The sequence below is a fragment of the Ceratotherium simum genome, chromosome 8, assembly GCF_057802395.1.
Source record: "Ceratotherium simum simum isolate JZ-2026a chromosome 8, ASM5780239v1, whole genome shotgun sequence".
NCBI classification, from domain to species: Eukaryota; Metazoa; Chordata; class Mammalia; order Perissodactyla; family Rhinocerotidae; genus Ceratotherium; species Ceratotherium simum.
The window spans coordinates 32,935,401-32,953,786 of NC_141907.1; the positions used below are offsets into that span (position 1 = coordinate 32,935,401).

General features: G+C 36.9%; 1 protein-coding gene across 5 annotated transcripts in view; it reads right to left on the reverse strand.

Annotated features, from left to right (window-relative positions):
- Positions 1-1,625: 1,625 nt before the first annotated feature.
- Positions 1,626-18,386, reverse strand: part of PDS5A (PDS5 cohesin associated factor A) — a 161,844-nt gene continuing 145,083 nt past the window's right edge. For 2 of the 5 annotated variants that reach the window (XM_087434212.1, XM_087434211.1), the window contains exons 32-34: positions 10,200-10,552; positions 3,744-3,894; positions 1,626-2,807 (exon numbers count right to left, since the gene is read on the reverse strand). In XM_087434212.1, coding sequence (XP_087290338.1) covers positions 2,772-2,807; positions 3,744-3,894; positions 10,200-10,552 — 540 coding nt within the window. In that variant the 3' untranslated portion in view covers positions 1,626-2,771. Of the gene's footprint in view, positions 2,808-3,743; positions 3,895-10,195; positions 10,553-18,386 lie in introns of those variants that run through there. The other 3 variants (XM_087434214.1, XM_087434213.1, XM_014786828.2) reach the window with 2 other exon arrangements.

Sequence of the window (18,386 nt, forward strand, 5' to 3'; positions counted from 1 at the left end):
GTGTCATTTGATTTCTATAAGGATATGCAGACTCCAGAATCTAAACACAAAATAAGCAAAGACATTTTATCAGCTTGACATACCAGAGGGTACAGGAATATTCAGGGCTCCACACTACTATATAATGCTGCATTTCTTGGTTTTATTTGAAACAATGCATATTTTTAGCATTTTATGGTAGGATTTTACACTTGTCATTTACACAAATTACAAGGTTCTGCTTCAAGTCTTTAAAAAATTTTTAAAAATTCAGCCCATGTGCAGCACAATATGCAAAACTACTTTACATTATACACACTTTTTATCAAAGGAGATACAAAATTCTGGCTTGTAGTTTTAGACAAATACAAGAAGCTTCAAACTAGACACAAAGGGTTAACATTAATTCTCAAATATAAGTCTGCACTTTGTGTTGTATTTCTCTGAGATGTGAATACCAAATTCCTAAGGGATTTTACTTTTTCCTTTTTCAAAGGAAAACTGAAAAATTTCCCTTAAACAAGTCCCTCCCCATCAGCTCCATCTTTTTATCATCCTACTCTCCCTTCCCTTAGTACCAGACACTTGCTTCACCTTACAAAATCATGAGTGGGCCATTTACGTGTGTATGCAGACCAGATCCTTTCAGCTAAGTCCTCTCCTGCAAAAATCTAAGCAGCCATAAACTGATGCAAATGGTTCTGCTACATAATGTTAAATATGACTTAACACTAGGTCATCTATCAGCTGTGATGCTGAGTAATTAATCAAAAGGAGTTAAGAGAGAAAGAAGTTCCCTACCGGTGTGCTTTTTATTGGTGACTAATTGGTGCCCTTAAGAGTCAAGTTGTCTGATGCTAAGAGAACTTTAAAAATCTTTCTAAATAGAACATGCCCACTGATTGCTTGAGGGACTTCTCTGATGCTTATGCATAGTTATTCTTTTTCAGCATGTTGGAGGCAATTTTTTTTATACTTTCCTTCTAAAGGGTTATGAAGAGGCAATACGGAAGAGTAGGGCTTTTTATGCCCTTTCAAAAGATATTGTTTTCTATCACTGGTATCCATTGTTCCCTAACCATCATCTGATACTTAAATGTGTGTATATGCATATTTAAAAGAATTACTCATCTTTCACTCAGTCAATATACAGCCAACTCTTGATTATCTATGAGAACATAAGTGACATTTACTACCAACAAATTTTCACATTTAACATAATCATCCTTTCTTGACACAGCTCACATTTACCGTTTGTTTTACATCCCATGTAGACTACAGCCTATCAAGACCAAGTTATAATGCAAATGTTGTTTATGTCCTCTAACCCAGGCTAGGTATACGTTAGGAAACTGAGTGAGAACATTCAGCTAGGGCTTTGGGGAAAGAGCCTAAAGTGGAAAATGGGGGCAGGCTGTAACTCTGAGCATGAGAAAGGACAAATCCAAGTTCCTCCTGAATTAGCTCCTGCAGTATGACTTCATTATTTTAAGTTTATGATTACTGCAAAATTAAAAACCTGAGGCATAGTCACTATTTTATATAGATAATGGAGAGTTGACTGTAATCATGTTGTTTATGACATTAGCCCTTTCACATAAAAAAACATTCACAAAATATGATAAAAAGATTAAAAGACTACCATATGACATCTAGAAGCATTTATTTTATGCAAAAAACTTAAATATGATTATGTGTACACAAAAAGTGCACACATTACCTATGCTGAACAATGCCAAGAAACAATATATCGATGCAACAGTTGTCTTCTAAAATAAACATAAAAACTGAGCCCAGACCGGCAGACAAAAGCAAAACACTTATTTCCCAATAGCACAATGCTGAAACTGATAGCAATTCTAAACACCTCCAACTTTCCTTACAGAGCTGCCAAAGTCCAACTACTTAAAAAAATTGACTGTTTTTTTACATCAATAATAAAAATCTGGTGACAAACATTATAAAACCAAATGCTGGACAGTCTTTACTCCTTTAAAATTCCAAATATTCCAACATAATCACAGAAGTAAAAACCATTTTAAAGTGATATGCTTTATGAAACAAACAATATGTACATTTATTGCAAATTATATTAAACTAAAATGGAGGGGAAATCAAAATATGAAGTGATATGAAATCAATAATAATTTTAATTATTTTCTCACTCTGATAAAAATCAGAAAGCAACATTTATAAAATTGCCACCACATCACTTTTCATAGCAGGAAACTGAAATCTGTACATCTCATTTTTGCAGAAAAGTAGGCAGGCAGAAAGAATTATACATAAAAGTTTCCAAAAGGAAAAACAAAGAAATATTTAATCTGATCTCTTTTCTTCTAAAAAATTAATTCAGTAGATTTCTATTTTTTCCTTGTGTAACAACGGGAATTCCTGGCTCTAAAATTGATGAATTTTCAGTGTCAGTGTAAGGACATCTTGTTACTTTCTTTAAAATAAAAACTGCAGCATGGAAATTAATGGTGTATTATGCCTTTAAACTCCAGATATGCAGGAACTGGAACCAAGTGTTAAGCAATTTGCTTAATTATTGACTTTTCATAAGAAAAGTCTGGGGCGGGGAGGGTAGAATAGAGTTGCTTTTAGCAACTCTCTCAAGAGTTTCTGCTGTACATTTCCATCAAAGGACTTGTGGTCATGTGAAAAGGAAGTAATAGTTTCTTTCAGTTTTCAAGGCAGAAAGTGTGTGTTCTGAAGTTAACTTCATTTCTGTTCAGGGACCTTTTGAATCCAAGTTTTTACAGAAGCTGGAGCCTGCTTCTGTATGGCCTTCATTTTCTCCCTTTGCAAATGAGTTTTCTTTTTACCTTGGGGATAGGAATAGAAGAAAGCAAAGTTAGAAAAGATGTAAACAGGAAAATAAGCCAAACCAGAATTATTTCATTTCTCTAGTTATTATCTAAAATCTGAAAATATTTTTTTTCATTTTTCACCTGAGATTTTACTTGGTTTAAGGAATCTTTCCTTAAAGTATATAAAAACAAAATACTAATGAAGATGTTTTTATTTTCAACCATTAAGTGCTGCTACCCAATGCCTGATTTGCTTCCAACAATAAAACAATAAAAGCTATTTACTTGAAATAATTGTAATCTTTATTAATACTTCTAAAATGATATTATAGAAGAAAAATTACTGGACACTATGGCAAAATAAATCTATAAGCAGCAAAATAAGTTATGACTCCTGAACTGGGTAAACAAATACATTTTAGTACACTAAACAAACAAGGAGGAAAATTTAGATTAATTCTGTTAAGAGGTTAGAGGAATCCCCCACTGGTCCCATTTCCCTGGTAGGGAGGGAAATTCTGACCTCTGGAAGCATGAGGGAGTGGGAAGAACCACTCCTTCATGGGTGGGGTCAGGCAGAAACTGAGTATGCTGTGCTTGGCTTCTTCTAGATTTGTTCTCTTTTGCCCCCAAAAGGTGCATTCTGGTGGGCCTGCGGTTGTTCAATTTAGGGGCAAGGCATTAGTATTCCTCCATATTTTTAATCAGCCATATCAATATTAAGACTGTCTCTCCTTCTCAACAATTCCAAACTTGGTAGAGAAAGATAAGGGACTCGTTTACTTATATTCCCAAACCCCAACACTACATATACATTTCATAAAGATAACAACGCTAAAAAAAAGCTAGGTGATTAAGATTCTTACAGAGACAATTAAATTAGCTTGTTATAATATACAAAACATTTAATAATATGATATCAAAGAATCCTCTACAAGCTGCCTGCTGCACCTTCAGGATGCTTCCCTTTACTAGCTCTGAGTCCTCAGTATCTTCCTGGCTGCTCTCACAGACTTTTAAACGATCCAGATCACTGGAAGAATTTCCTGGACTTGATTCTATGTCCCAAAGTGAATCGCCATCACTTCCGAGCACTTGGCTTCTGAAAAATTTCATATTATTTTCATAAAAATTCACTTGTTACTGAAAGAATATTCACATCAAACTAATATACGGTTGTTTAACACATGAGGATACACACTTAGGGGTTACTTTAAGATATGAACCCATGTGATGTGAGGAAACTTTCTCAATATACAAATAAGCACAGGAAATCAGGAAATTCTTTGCTTAAAAAAATAGAAATTTCAAGATTCTTAACATTCTCACAATACTAAGCATGCTAAGCAAAACATATTAATCCAAAGACGGGAAAACTATAGTCTATTATCCTATAGATAATTTCTTTAAATAAGTCCCAAGTTTAAGGACTGTTTCTCCACTGATGTTTATGATAATCTCTTTTTCGCAGAAGAAGTTGACCTTAAGTGTAAGCAAAACATACTCAAGGATCAGCAGACCTATAAAAGTACATTTTCAAGGTAAAATGTTTGGAATTGTTTGCCATTTGGATAATAGCTCAAAAACATAAAGGAAAAACAAGTGAACTTAACAACTGAAATAATGATCAACCTTTTACCCCGAACTCAGAAAGCTAACATTAATTGTCCAGTTGTTCATATACTGTTTTCTGACCTTAGTATACAAATGGCTGATTTTTATAAATGTAGAGGGGGAACTCAAGGAATTTTCTCAAAAGTAACAATTTCAAATGCAGCTCAAAATATCAACAGGAACATTTATTGGATCACACACACACACACACACAGTAAACAGCTGAAGGAATACTTATACTGCAAAAACACAAAGGCATCTAACAATTTTACAATTAAGTTTACAAGTTAAAACGCTCAGCATCAACTCCCAGATTAAGAAGTAAAATCTATGCCAGTAAATTTGTACATACTATCCATGTTTTGGTGGAATAAAGTATCCACCCTTAAATTAGCAAATAAATTATGTAAGTAGGAATCATACTAAATCTAATTATTATTTACCTAATGTTGTCAATAAGAGGAATTCTAAAGGGGTTAGCACTTGCCGCACATTATAAGCGATGGTTGTGGTATTAAAATGGCTTTAAAGGCTACCATTTATCAAGAGTCCTACCTAAGAGGGCTCAAGAATTAAAAGAGGTAATAAATATAAAGCATCTAGACTGTGGTTGGCATATATTTGGGCCTCAAAAATGGGTTTCAGGGCCAGCCCCGTGGCTTAGCAGTTAAGTGTGCGCGCTCCGCTGCTGGTGGCCCGGGTTCGGATCCCGGGCGCACACCGAGGCACCACTTCTCCGTCCATCCTGAGGCCGAGTCCCACATACAGCAACTAGAAGGATGTGCAGCTATGACATACAACTATCTACTGGGGCTTTGGGGGAGGGGGGGAATAGAACATCTATTAAAGAAAATGGTTTTCATTAATTAATAATGAAATGTAAATAAATCATACAAAATATGATAATAATATAAATACTAAGTAATAAAATTGGTTGAGTTTTCCAGAGGTGATGCTAGCATAAGGTGTAGACTGGCTACCTTAAGGAGATCCTGTACTAAGACCAACAGAATACATGGAGTAAAGATTAGCATAATGTCAGGAGGAGGCTCTTTTCAGATGTTACTGTGGAGACAGTTGTGACCAGAGCAGGAACTGACCATCTGGGAATTGAGAAATTAAGATGTGAAAGGTGTGAAGAATAATGCAAGGTCAAAGGACAAGACGAAGTGAGATCTGGAGCTAGACAGCAGGGCCATAGAGAAGAACCAGGGTGCTGGGCCTTATTTATCAAAGTCTTGCATTCAAACTTAAAATCCAGGGGTAAACTACTTTAGTGCAGCAATTCAGATCTGACTCCACAAGGCAAGGTACCCAGGCTATGCTTTGAGTTGCCAGGGCAATAGGTGAACTGATTCTATCACTCTGGGTTCATCCTTAGCTCACAGATGTGGTGTCTGATGGCTCTCAGGTTTGGCAACCCTATTTCTTCTTTTACTAGTTCGCTAGTTGAAACTGTAATGGTAATCTTTTCTTTTTCTTTTTTTGTGAGGAAGATCAGCCCTGAGCTAACATCCATGCTAATCCTCCTCTTTTTGCCGAGGAAGACTGGCTCTGAGCTAACATCTATTGCCAGTCCTCCTCCTTTTTTCTTTCCCTTTTTCTCCCCAAAGCCCCAGTAGATAGTTGTATGTCATAGTTGCACATCCTTCTAGTTGCTGTATGTGGGATGTGGCCTCAGCATGGCCGGAGAAGCGGTGCGTCGGTGAGCGCCCGGGATCCAAACCCAGGCCGCCAGCAGCAGAGCGCGTGCACTTAACCACCAAGCCACGGGGCCGGCCCTGTAATGGTAATCTTAACAGGATGATTCAAAGAGTGATATTAGCTCTATATTCAGAATTGTTCAATCCTGTGACTTTAACGTGTATCCGATCCTCACCAGATCTCAGGAAAATACAGGTGGGAGATCAAACCAATCACAGGTAATACTTGCAGTTAATGAAAAGTTTGTTTAGAATCCTGTAGGAGGTGGAAGCTACAGTTCCACATGAAATAAAAATAAAGCTGGCACCTTCAGAATTTTCAACATTCAACGTTTTCTCCTCAAGTTGAGGGATAGTTAAAACATTAGCTGAGTGACAAACAAGGAACTTTAGTTTTAGTGTGTCTGTCTATTCTATCTTTTGGTGGTAACTACACATTAAAACATCTCCTTTTACACATTAAGAGAAAAAACAAACAAATAATAGAATTCTGAATGTTCATAGTTTGAAAATGTTTTAAAATACTGCTTAAGTTAGAGGAGAAATGTTAACTGCAGCTACCACTGTTAGCAGTACAAGGGATGCACCTGGATTCGAAGCCCTGCTCTGTGTATTACTGGCCAGGTGACCTGAGAAAGTAATCTTTTCAGGTCTAATCGCCTCATCTCTAACACAGGGTTATACTTGCTTCATAATAATTGTTGGCAAGGCAAATATACGTTCAACAACCTTTCCCTAGTATCACTATTATTTCCACTAATACATATGCCAAGCACCACGCCAAACATCTTCCACACATCATTCTACCTAATTTTCACCACAGTATGACCAAGTTCTTAGTGCTAGGTGCTTCATTTACTTTGCTTGCCACTTTCAAGAACATCTGATCTCTCTCTTGGTTTTTTCCTCTCTGATGCTAAAATGCAGGGAGGGGCTTTTGTTTGCATGTACTCTGAAAGATGCTAAAAAGAAGACTACAGTTGGTCTGTTTGGTTTAACCTGTGACTATTTTAAATAAACCAGCTTTTTACGTAATAGTTATAAAAATTAACTGTATGCAAATATATTCCACTTTATGGAAACTATTATATATATGAACTACATTAGCTATTTACAATATGCAAGTAAGTATTTTTAAAGCATCCTCTGTTATACCACTTTTGTGTGCATGTAGTGCCTGTAGAATTCAGACATAATTTTACCTTGAAAGTACAATAGAGTATGGTGGTTACAAACTCTGGAGTGACATTGCCAGGGTTTAATCCTGGCTCCACTATTTAATGAAGCAAAGGGACCAAGGGCTACATGAACTCTCTATGCCTGGGTTTCCTCCTCTTTGTAAGGTGGTGATAATGACAGATGTTTTAAGGATTTAATAGGTTAACAAAGAGCTTAGAATTGAGCCTGGCTCATAATAAGCACTATATTAATGTTAGCTATTATTATTCTTATGTAGCAACTTTAAAAATTGTAATAAAATATATACAACTTAAAATTTACCATTTTAACCATTTTTAAGTACACAGTTCAGTGGCATTAAGTACATTCACACTGTTGTGCAGTTACCACCACTCATCTCTAGAACATTTTCATCTTCCCAAACTGAAACTCTGTACCCATTAAACACTAATGCCTATTCCCTCCTCTCCCTGCCCTGGCAACCACCATTCTATGTTCTGTCTCTATGAATCTGACTACTCTAGGTGCCTCATATAAGTAGAATCACACAGTATTTGCCATTTTGGATCTGACTTATTTCACTTAGCAAAATGTCTTAAAGTTCATGCATGTTGTAGCACGTGTCAGAATTCCATTCTGTTTTATGTAGAAATTTTAAAAATAATTCTTATATTGTTACTGTATCAATCAACAGACCTAAAGTGAAAGTTTTCTGCTCTCTTCTGGCCTCAACAAACTGGGGAAGTATACTCTTTGAGGGCAAGAACCTATCCATTTTGGATACTTTTGTATTCCCAACACCCAGCACAATGCCTGGCACTCTAATCAGTTAAAGATTTGTTAAAAGAACGAATGAAAAGTACAAGGAGCAACACAGATGTGCCTACAATGCATTCAATTCTATGCAAGAGGATATCATGAGCAATACAGCGTTTTTGTAGTAAGTTAGGTTTCACTGAATAAGTTCATCAGGATTCCAAGCCTAAGTCACAATGCTAGAATTTAAGGGCAGAGTCATATATTAGCTTTAGGAAAGAATGGAAAAGACAAAAGGAAGCCTGGGAGAAAGCTTTAGAATGTACTTCTTTGTTTTGTTAATCATGAATTAGTAATCAACCATTCAATCAGAAGTTTGATCTATTCTATTCTAGTGAATCAACACAGTACAATGTTATCATGAACATCTAATTTAACCATCTACCTTCACTGAGAATATAAAATTATCACAGAATTCTGAACTTCGGATACCGTACTGCCCACTGATCTACTAACTGGTACTCTTAAGACTTCTAAGGCACTTTTTCACTCTTAAAAGAGATATTTTAAGATTTTAAAGAAGGCCCAATGACATTTTTAATCAAAACCAGTCTCTGGCATATAAGCCATTTTTTTCCGTTTGTTTAGTGATGTTTAGGCATATGATGTAGCTACAAGTAAAGCAATGGGTTTTACAATGCCCTAACTCAGAGACAAAATCTGGTTGCTACTGAAAACATTGTCAGGGTCCAAGTACGTACCTGGACATTTTGGTTAGATGGCAAAAGGACAGCTAATAAGAGGTAAGGTTAGGTGGCTCAGGTGGCCTGTGTGATGATTGGTACTATTTTGTACAGGTAAGGAATGGCTAGAATAGAATTGTAGAAACCCTTTAGAGAATTCTGGAAATTTCTAAGGAAACTGCTGAACTTTTGTATAACTGAAAAGTGTATTAAGGGGTAAAACAATGAAAATTCAAAACAATGATCTGAGCATATAACAATTATTGAGCATATATTCTGTGCAAGGCACTTTGTTAAGTGCTTTATATTTATTGATCCATTTAATTCTAAGAATAATCCTTTAAAGAAGGTATTATCATACTGTCTTACTGATGAAGAACAGGAGGCCCAGGTTGAAAATACTCTTTCATGTCAAAGGTCCAGGTTTGAAGAGAAAAGTAATAAATTTGTCCCCAATATTGGCTTTCATTACTACACTTATTAGTCAATAAAACTAGAAGTGAGTAGGAGAAACAACCATTACTTAGATCAGGTTTGGGCCTGAATCTGCTGCCATGAGAGGTTGTAAAAGGTACCCAGAGACATTTAAAATATAAGAAAATTTAATAGCCTCAAACTTTAGAATTTCATAAATGGTAATTTAAAAAATGTACTTACAAACACACATGCTTCAGCAACACTGTACGTTATAAAAATACTGAAGGAGGGTGGTGGGGGTATCCTGAGAGGATCAAAGCTGGCTCTTTCCTAGAAGGAACTCAGATACTTACAGTCTAATTCAGGGGAAGATGAGTTAGGTATAGGTATGTAAGGGAAAAAGAAGGCAGGTAGGGCTAAGTTCTAATTGTAGGCCAAGTTTGGACGGAGCCAACTTCTAGATCTCCAACTGGGGCACCACTGTTACAGTGCGGAAAATCTGAAATCCCAGCCCAAGAATGATAAAGATGAGCGGCTGTGAGGTTATTTCATTGGGGAGGGTGGGGGAGAGGTAAGTTGCTGACTTATATTAAAATTAACTGTAACAAGAGGAATTAAAGAACAGGGTATACTGGTTTGTGTGTCATGACTTCCATCCTCTCCATTCTGGGACCTTTGTATTCAAAAGGTAACCTTTTATATTAAGTAAATCCCATGCAACTATGTGAAGGACATCAAGCAAAAGATAACATTGTCCTCACTAAGAAATAGAAATAGCAAAATACCATATCCTAAATTAAAAATTAACCAAAGAAAAAAGGAGATCTCTCTTCAAATTGGTGTCCTGGAGATTATGAGCTAAATACAAAGGACATTATAACCCACTCAGGAAAACCAAGGGCAGTTTTGACTCCCAAAAGCCTGGGTGTTTGGCACATACTAAGAATAAAATAAAATGTCTAAATTCAAAGCTCAGGAAGAATGGTGTACATTACCTTTGTAAGTCAATTTGTCTCTCTGCTGGTGCTGCCTTTTTGGCTATGTCTTGCAGTTTGGGTGCTTTGGCATTACCTGCTTCCAAACCCCCAGGGCTTTCCTGACCAACCAGGGCTCTCTTTCTTCCCTTGCTAAGAGGTTTATTTATATCATCATTTTTGGTTGCATTGCCCTGAGATTCAGACTTGGGTCGACGTCCTCTCCTGGGTTTTGAAGGAGCAGGTGGTCCTGATTCATCTACTTTCTCATCTGTTTTTTGTTGGATATTCTCTGCACCAGCTGCTGTTACTGTTCTTTTCTTTCCTCGGTCACTGCTGATGTTGCCCTGGGTAGCCTGATCAGAATTAATCTCCTGAAAGAGCACAAAACAATTCTATAAACACAAATTCCTTAAATATCAATGATTTGTACTAGAAAGAAGTATTCTGAAAGTATTTTAAAGGAGTTGGGATTTCAGGGCTTCTAGTTAACTGCTTACGTCCCATTAAGAATGTTTACTCCTTGAGGGTAGGAACTGAGCAGGGTACCTACCATAGTGCTTGGCATATATAATGTACTCAATAAATGCTTATTAAAAGGCACAGGCAGTAGGAATAGTGATGTCAGCATCATGGCAGAGTGAGCTGTTCCCTTAGTCTCTCCCCTGCTAAGGTACAACCAAATGGACATTCATTAACCAACAGAGGATTCCCTACAAAGCACAGTAGGATGTCTGAGAGATCCACGCAGCCATACATCTGAAGGTGGGGGTACAGGATTCCCCGGAAGCAGTGGAAGGGGGTGAATGGATCCCCCCCACCAACCCCAGTGGCAGCAATCTAGGTTGCAGGTCCTCACACGGAAGCTAGTGCGCTACTGTAAGAGGAGGTGGAGAGCAGGCAGGCCTACACGTGAATGCTTTTGCATTCAGAGTGGCAACCCGGCCCACGGGAACACTCCACACTGAGTGGCATGGCTCAGCCACTGTATGGGCACCCCCACCAAGCGCAGCAGTCCAGGTGAACTGCCTGTGAATGCAGAGTGGGCCCGTGCATGCGCAAAAGAAAGCCACCCCCTCACCCCTGCCTAGTACACCAGCTCGGCCGGTCCCTGGCCAAGGCAGTGGATCTACACCAGAGTGCCTGTGAGTGCGTGTGTGTGTGTGTGACCCATCAAGCAAGCACGGCCAGTGGGCGAACGCAGATGAGCCCTATTGGCACAACCTCCAGCAAACATGGCGGGTTCAGAAAACACAGCTCCTGCCCCCAACATCCCCCAGGGGTGGCAGGTGGAATCTGTGACTGGATACTACCACTATGTGCTGGCAAAGGATCACTTCATCAAACACCATGAAGAACTACATTAACACTCCAGAGCAGAAAGAAATGATAAGTCTCCAGAAATCAATTCTGAAGTCACAGAAATTTATAATCTAAATGACAGAGAATTCAAAATAGTTGTCATAAAGGAACTCAACAAGGTACAAGAAAACTCAGAAAGACAGGTCAATGAACTCAAGAATAAAATTAATCAGCAGAAGGAATTCTTCACCAGAGACTGAAACTCTAAAAAAAAAAAAAAACCAAACAAATTCTGCAGATGAACAACACAATCAATGAGATAAAACACAATCTAGAAACCTTAAAAAAACAGAGCTGATGTTATGGAGGACAGAATTAGTAAGTTAGAGGACAGATACAAAGAAATGCTTCAGGTGGAGGAGGAGAGAGAACTAAGACTTAAAAAAAATGAAGAAATTCTTCGAGAAATATCTGATTCAATTAGGAAATGCAACATAAGGATTATAGGTATTCCAGAAGGAGAAGAGGGGAAGAAAGGAGCAGAGAGCTTGTTCAAAGAAATAATAGCTAAGAACTTCCCAACCCTAGGGAAGGAACTGGACTTACAAGTATAAGAAGCCAATAGAACTCCTAATTACATCAATGCAAAAAGACCTGCTCCAAGGAATATAATAGTAAAACTGGCAAGAGGCAATGACAAAAAATACTAAGGGCAGCAAGGCAAGGGAGAATAATCTACAAAGGAACCCCTATCAGGCTTTCAGTGGATTTCTCAGCAGGTACCTTACAGTCTAGGAAGGATTGAAATGATATATTCAAAATACTGAAAGACAAAAACTCAGCCAAGAATACTCTATCCAGCAAAACTATCCTTCAGATACGATGGAAAAATAAAAACTTTCCCAGATAAACAAAAACTGACGGAGTTCATTGCCACTAGATCTCCCTTACAAGAAATGATGAAGGATGCCCTCATACCTGAAACAAGAAGGCAAAGGTTTACAAAGCCTTAAGCAAGGAGATAAACAGACAGAAAAAAATCAGAAAATTGCAGCTATCAGAACAGGTTAGCAAACAATTATAACATAAAAGATAAAGGGAAGGAAAGCATCAAAAATAACTATAAATATTTCATTTTAATCACAAACTCACAACACATTTCATTTTAATCACAAACTCACAACACAAAACAATAATTTGTGACAACAATAACTTAGATGGGGAAGAGGAAAGGAATGGAACCTGCTTAGGCTATAGGAGATCAGAGGCTATCAGAAAATGGACTATCTCATCTATGAGATCTTTTATACAAACCTCATAGTAACCACTAAACAAAAAGTCAGAGCAGAGCCACAAATCATAATTAAAAAGAAAACTGAGAAAACCACAAAACTGAAATGGCAGTCAGAAATACAAGGGAATAGAAACAAGGGAAATATAGAACAACCAGAAAACAAGAGGTAAAATGGCAGTATTAAGCCCTCATATATCAATAATCACTCTAAATGTAAATGGATTAAATCCTCCAATCAAAAGACAGAGAGTGGCTGGATGGATTAAAAAACAAGACCCAACAATACGCTGCCTCCAGGAAACACACCTCAGCTCTAAAGACAAACACAGGCTCAGTGTGAAGGGATGGAAGACAATACTCCAAGGAAATAGCAAGCAAAAGAAAACAGGTGTTGCCATACTTTTGGCAGACAAAGCAGACTTCAAGATAAAAAAGGCAGTGAGAGACAAAGAGGGGCAGTATATAATGATAAAAGGGACAGTCCACCAAGATGACATAACACTTATGAATATATATGCTCCTAACACAGGAGCACCAAAGCATATAAAGCAACTATTAACAGATCTAAAGGGAGAAATTAACAGCAATACAATGATAGTAGGGGACCTCAACACCCCACCTACATCATATAGACAGAGAGCCAACAATGAAATAGTGGACTTAAATGAAAAACTAGACCAGATATCCATATTACCTAAAGCAATCTACAGATTCAATGCACTCTCAATCAGAAGCCCAATGACCTTCTTCACAGAAATAGAACAAAGAATCCTAAAATTTATATGGAACAACAAAAGACCCCAAATAGCAAAAGCAATCCTGAGAAAAAAGAACAAAGCTGGAGGCATCACAATCCCTGACTTCAAAATATATTACAAAGCTATAGTAATCAAAACAGCACGGCACTGGCACAAAAACAGACACAAGAATCAATGGAACAGAACTGAAAGCCCAGAAATAAAACCACACATCTATGGACAGCTAATCTTCAACAAAGGAGCTAAGAACATACAATGGTGAAAGGAAAGTCTCTTCAATAAATGGTGCTGGGAAAACTGGACAGCCACATGCAAAAAAATGAAAGTAGACCATTATCGTACACCATACACAAAAATTAACTCAAAATGGATTAAAGACTTGAATGTAAGACCTGAAACCATAAAACTCCTAGAAGAAAATATAGGCAGTACACTCTTTGATATTAGTCTTAGCATCTTTTTGAATACCTGTCTACTCAGGCATGGGAAACAAAAGAAAAAATAAACAAATGAGACTACATCAGACTAAAGAGCTTCTGCAAGGCAAAAGAAATCATGAACAAAACAAAAAAACAACCCAACAACTGGGAGAAAATATTTGCAAATCATATATCCGACACAGGGTTAATCTCCAAAATATATAAAGAATTTATACACCTCAACAACAAAAAAACAAACCCAATCAAAAAATGGGCAGAGGATATGAACAAACATTTTTCCAAAGAAGATATATAGATGGTCAACAGGCATATGAAAAGATGTTCAACATCACTAATTATCAGGGAAATAAAAGCAAAACTACAATGAGATATCACCTCACTCCCATGAGAATGGCTATAATTAACAAGATGGGAAACAAGTGTTGGAGAGGATGTGGAGAGACAGGAACTCACATACACTGCTGGTGGGAGTGCAAACTGGTGCAGCCACTATGGAAAACAGTATGGAGATTCCTTGAAAAATTAAGAATAGAACTACCATATGATCCACCTATTCCACTGCTGGGTATTTATTCAAAGAACATGAAAACATGAATGCATAAAGATAAATGCACCCCTATGTTCACTGCAGCATTATGCACAATAGCCAAGACTTGGAAGCAACCTAAGTGCCCACCAAGGGATGAAGAGATAAAGAGGATGTGGTATATATACACAATGGAATACTACTCAGCCATAAGAAACGATGAAATCCGGCCATTTTTGACAAAATGGATGGACCTTGAGGGTAGTATGTTAAGCGAAATAAGCCAAATGAGAAAGACAAACACCGTAGGATTTCACTCATATGTGGAAGATAAACACACACATGGATAAAGTGAACAGATTAGTGGTTACCAGAGGAGAAGGGGGTTGGGCGAAAGGGGTAAAGGGGCACATACATATGGTGATGAATAAAAATTAGACTATTGGTGGTGAGCACAATGCAGTCTATGCAGAAACTGATAAATAATAATGTACACCTGAAATTACATGTTATAAACCAGTATGACTTCAATAAAATAACTGAAAAAAAGAAAAAACAAACGGGGAGGATAGATCAGAAAAAAAGAGTATTTGTAAAAAACAAATTTGTAAAATTTGTAAAAATATTTGTAAAAAGTGCACAGGGAGTATTTACAAATTTGTAAAATTTGTAAAAAGTTTCAGAATGAAAGTGATCTTTATAGGAATGATATTTAGGAAGCAATTATAATTTTAACTGATAAAATTTTAATTGATTAAAGGGAAAGAAAGGATGACTATCATCATCCAAAAAATTAGACTATACCTCTTCAATTAATTAATTAATTTTCATTTCCCTCAGAAAATCTTTTCAGAATGACTGGGGAAAAAATTATAAATCTTCATGTTTCAAGAAAATCTACTTAAACAAAAACTCATGAAAGTAGTAAATATAAGTGAGAAAATCTACTTTTCAAATCAGTGTTTCATTTTAAGGTTTACTTTAATGTTAATCCTCATTTTAAGAGAATGGATAATACATAATAAAGGAACAAGAGTAAGGTGGTCCACAAGAATTAAACTGTAAAACAATACAAAATGGATCAGAGAAAAGAGATACAAAGTCACCCTGGGGAAAGATGGTGATTCCCAAGCAAAACAAGATGGGTCAATAAAACGCACAAGTATTATTAAACCTGAAGTAGGAATCATTCATTTAACTGAATGCCTAGTAGGTATAGAGGCTGCTGGGCACAGATTCGAGAACAAAACTGAAATTGTTCTTGTCCTTATGTAGCTTAGTATGTAGGTGACTAATTTTTAAAAAGTAAACAAACATTTACGTACAAATTACCATCACTGCTAAGATATTAAAGAACACGGCATTCTGAAAAAAATCAGAGGAAGCATCAATTTCCAATTGGTTCTTTTGGGGAATATTATTTAAACAATATCAAAGCAGGACCTATCACATGAAAAGTGAAGCATTCTAGACAGAGGAAAGAGGCAGCATCAAGTACCTGAGAGGGAAAGAGCTTGCAAGATTTAAGGAACTTGCTCCATAAGGAGTGATAGGAGAATGGTATAAGATAACGCAGGAGAAGCAGGCATGGGCCAGATCGTGAATGCCTTATAGGACATGTTAAGAAATCTGATTTTATTCTAAGTGAACAAAATGAAAGTCAGTGAAGGACTTTAAATAGAGGACAAACTTAATCCAAATTATATATATTTTTTTGGTGAGGAAGATGGTCCCCGAGCTAACATCTGTGCCAGTCTTCTTCATTTTGTATGTGGGTTGCTGCCACAGCATGGCTTGATGAGTGGTGTAGGTCCACGCCCAGGATCTGAATCCATGAACCCTGGGCCGCTGAAGAGGAGTATGTGAAGTTAACCACTACGCCACCAGGTTGGCCCCCCAAATTACGTTTTAAAAAGATCAAATTGGCTGCTATATGGTGATTGGATTGGAATGGAGCAAGAATGTTAACAAGAGGTAAAACTAGTACAGCACCAGAAATGGAGTTAGACAAAAAAAAAAAGATCATTTCAAATTAGGCAAATATGAACTGGCAATTCACAGAAGAACGCATCCAAGTGGTCAACAAAAATTCTGGTAGTCAGAGAAATACAAATTAAAACAATAGTGGGGCATTAATTTTGATACTTGAGACTGAAAAAATTTCAAAGGACCTAAAAACCCTATCGTTGGTGGGTATGTAGAGTAAAAAGTACTCACATACGCTGCTGGTAGAAATGTCAAGTGTTCCAATTTTTCAAGAAAGCAATACGGAAATACCTAAAATCTGTAATACATTTACCCTTTGACCCAGCAATTTCACTACTAGGAACTTAGCCCATAGAAATAAAATCTATAAAGAATATTTAATGCAACATTGTTTGTAGTGGCAAAAAAGGGAGAAGAAAGTATTTATGTGTATACACGTGAAAGTGATAAGACTGTAGAGGAAAAAATGAACACATACAGATTAGGCTGTTTAAAATGAAAAAGACTGCATTAAAAATCATGCACATGATCATATTTACACATTTATGAACATTATATACCTGTGCATATGTATAAAGAACTCATGTAAAAGTCAAATGAAGAGGAAATCAGTTGGACAGCTACAGGTACAAACAAAAATAAGACTCCTAAAGAACCACATTGGCAGTATCATTTGCCTGAATCTACGGGATGTATATATCTTGGTTCTTCTTTTAATAGGAGAGAATGTGCTGATTTGTAAAATGTATATCCAGTTTGCTGAATAATTTTTATATACATAACTAATAAATTGGTTTATGCATCAATCTCTTTGAGAAACTGGTTAGCAAGAAACACTCCCTTAGATCTTTACCTTCTTTTAGTATACTAACAAGATAGTTTTAGCCTACAAGACTGAGAACCAGATCCTGGAACGAAATGACCATATCAACTTATGGGAGACCTGACTGGGAAGCTATCGGGCTTTTGCCAAAATACAACCCGTCTCTTCAGGCTACAGCAGAGTTGTTAAACCAGTCTTCAGAAGTGTGAAAAAAGTTAAAATGAGGGTCTGGAACAATATAATATGGATCAATCAGAAACTAACATTTTGGCCTCTCAGAAATTAGAATTTAAATGTTTAACTTATACAGAATTTTATAGTAGAGGCTGGAAAGGTTATATAGATATCTGTTTGTACTAGATAAACATTTATATCTCTATACCATCTCTTTTTTTTTTTGGGTGAGGAAGACTAGCCCTGAGCTAACATCTGCCACCAATCCTCCTCTTTTTTGCTGAGGAAGATTGGCCCTGGGCTAAAATCTGTGCCCATCTTCCTCTACTTTATATGGGACCCCGCCACAGCATGGCTTGACAAGCAGTGCGTCGGTCCACGCCTGGGACTGGAACCTGCGAATCCTGGATCATTGAAGCGGAGTGCACCAACTTAACTGCTACGCCACTGGGCCAGCCCCCTGTACCAGCTCTTAATCCGTATTACAAGTATGTTTAACTGAATGTCTGCGGCAATATGCATTTTACATCAAGACTGTTTAATTCTATACAAGGATCCCACAATATTCAAATCTATTGGTTTCTGAATTCTAAGAGTTTGACAGTGAGAGATTCCCTGTTATCGGAATCTACTGACACACTGAAGAGTTCAGATAGCAAACAGCAAGAGTTTGGATAGTGAGAGACTGATCTAAGAATATATCCTTATCTATTCAGTTTAGGTTCAGATAAGTTTGGATAGGAAAAGTTCAGCTAACTGTGGAATAACTGTATAATGTCTATATTTTATGTAACTGAGGGTAATTCCTAAAACATTTGATGAATACAGTAAATATATGATGGGCAATAAAAGGATAAGTTGAAAATGATTCTGTAGGAAAAGAAATAATAGTATCTTCATGCCAC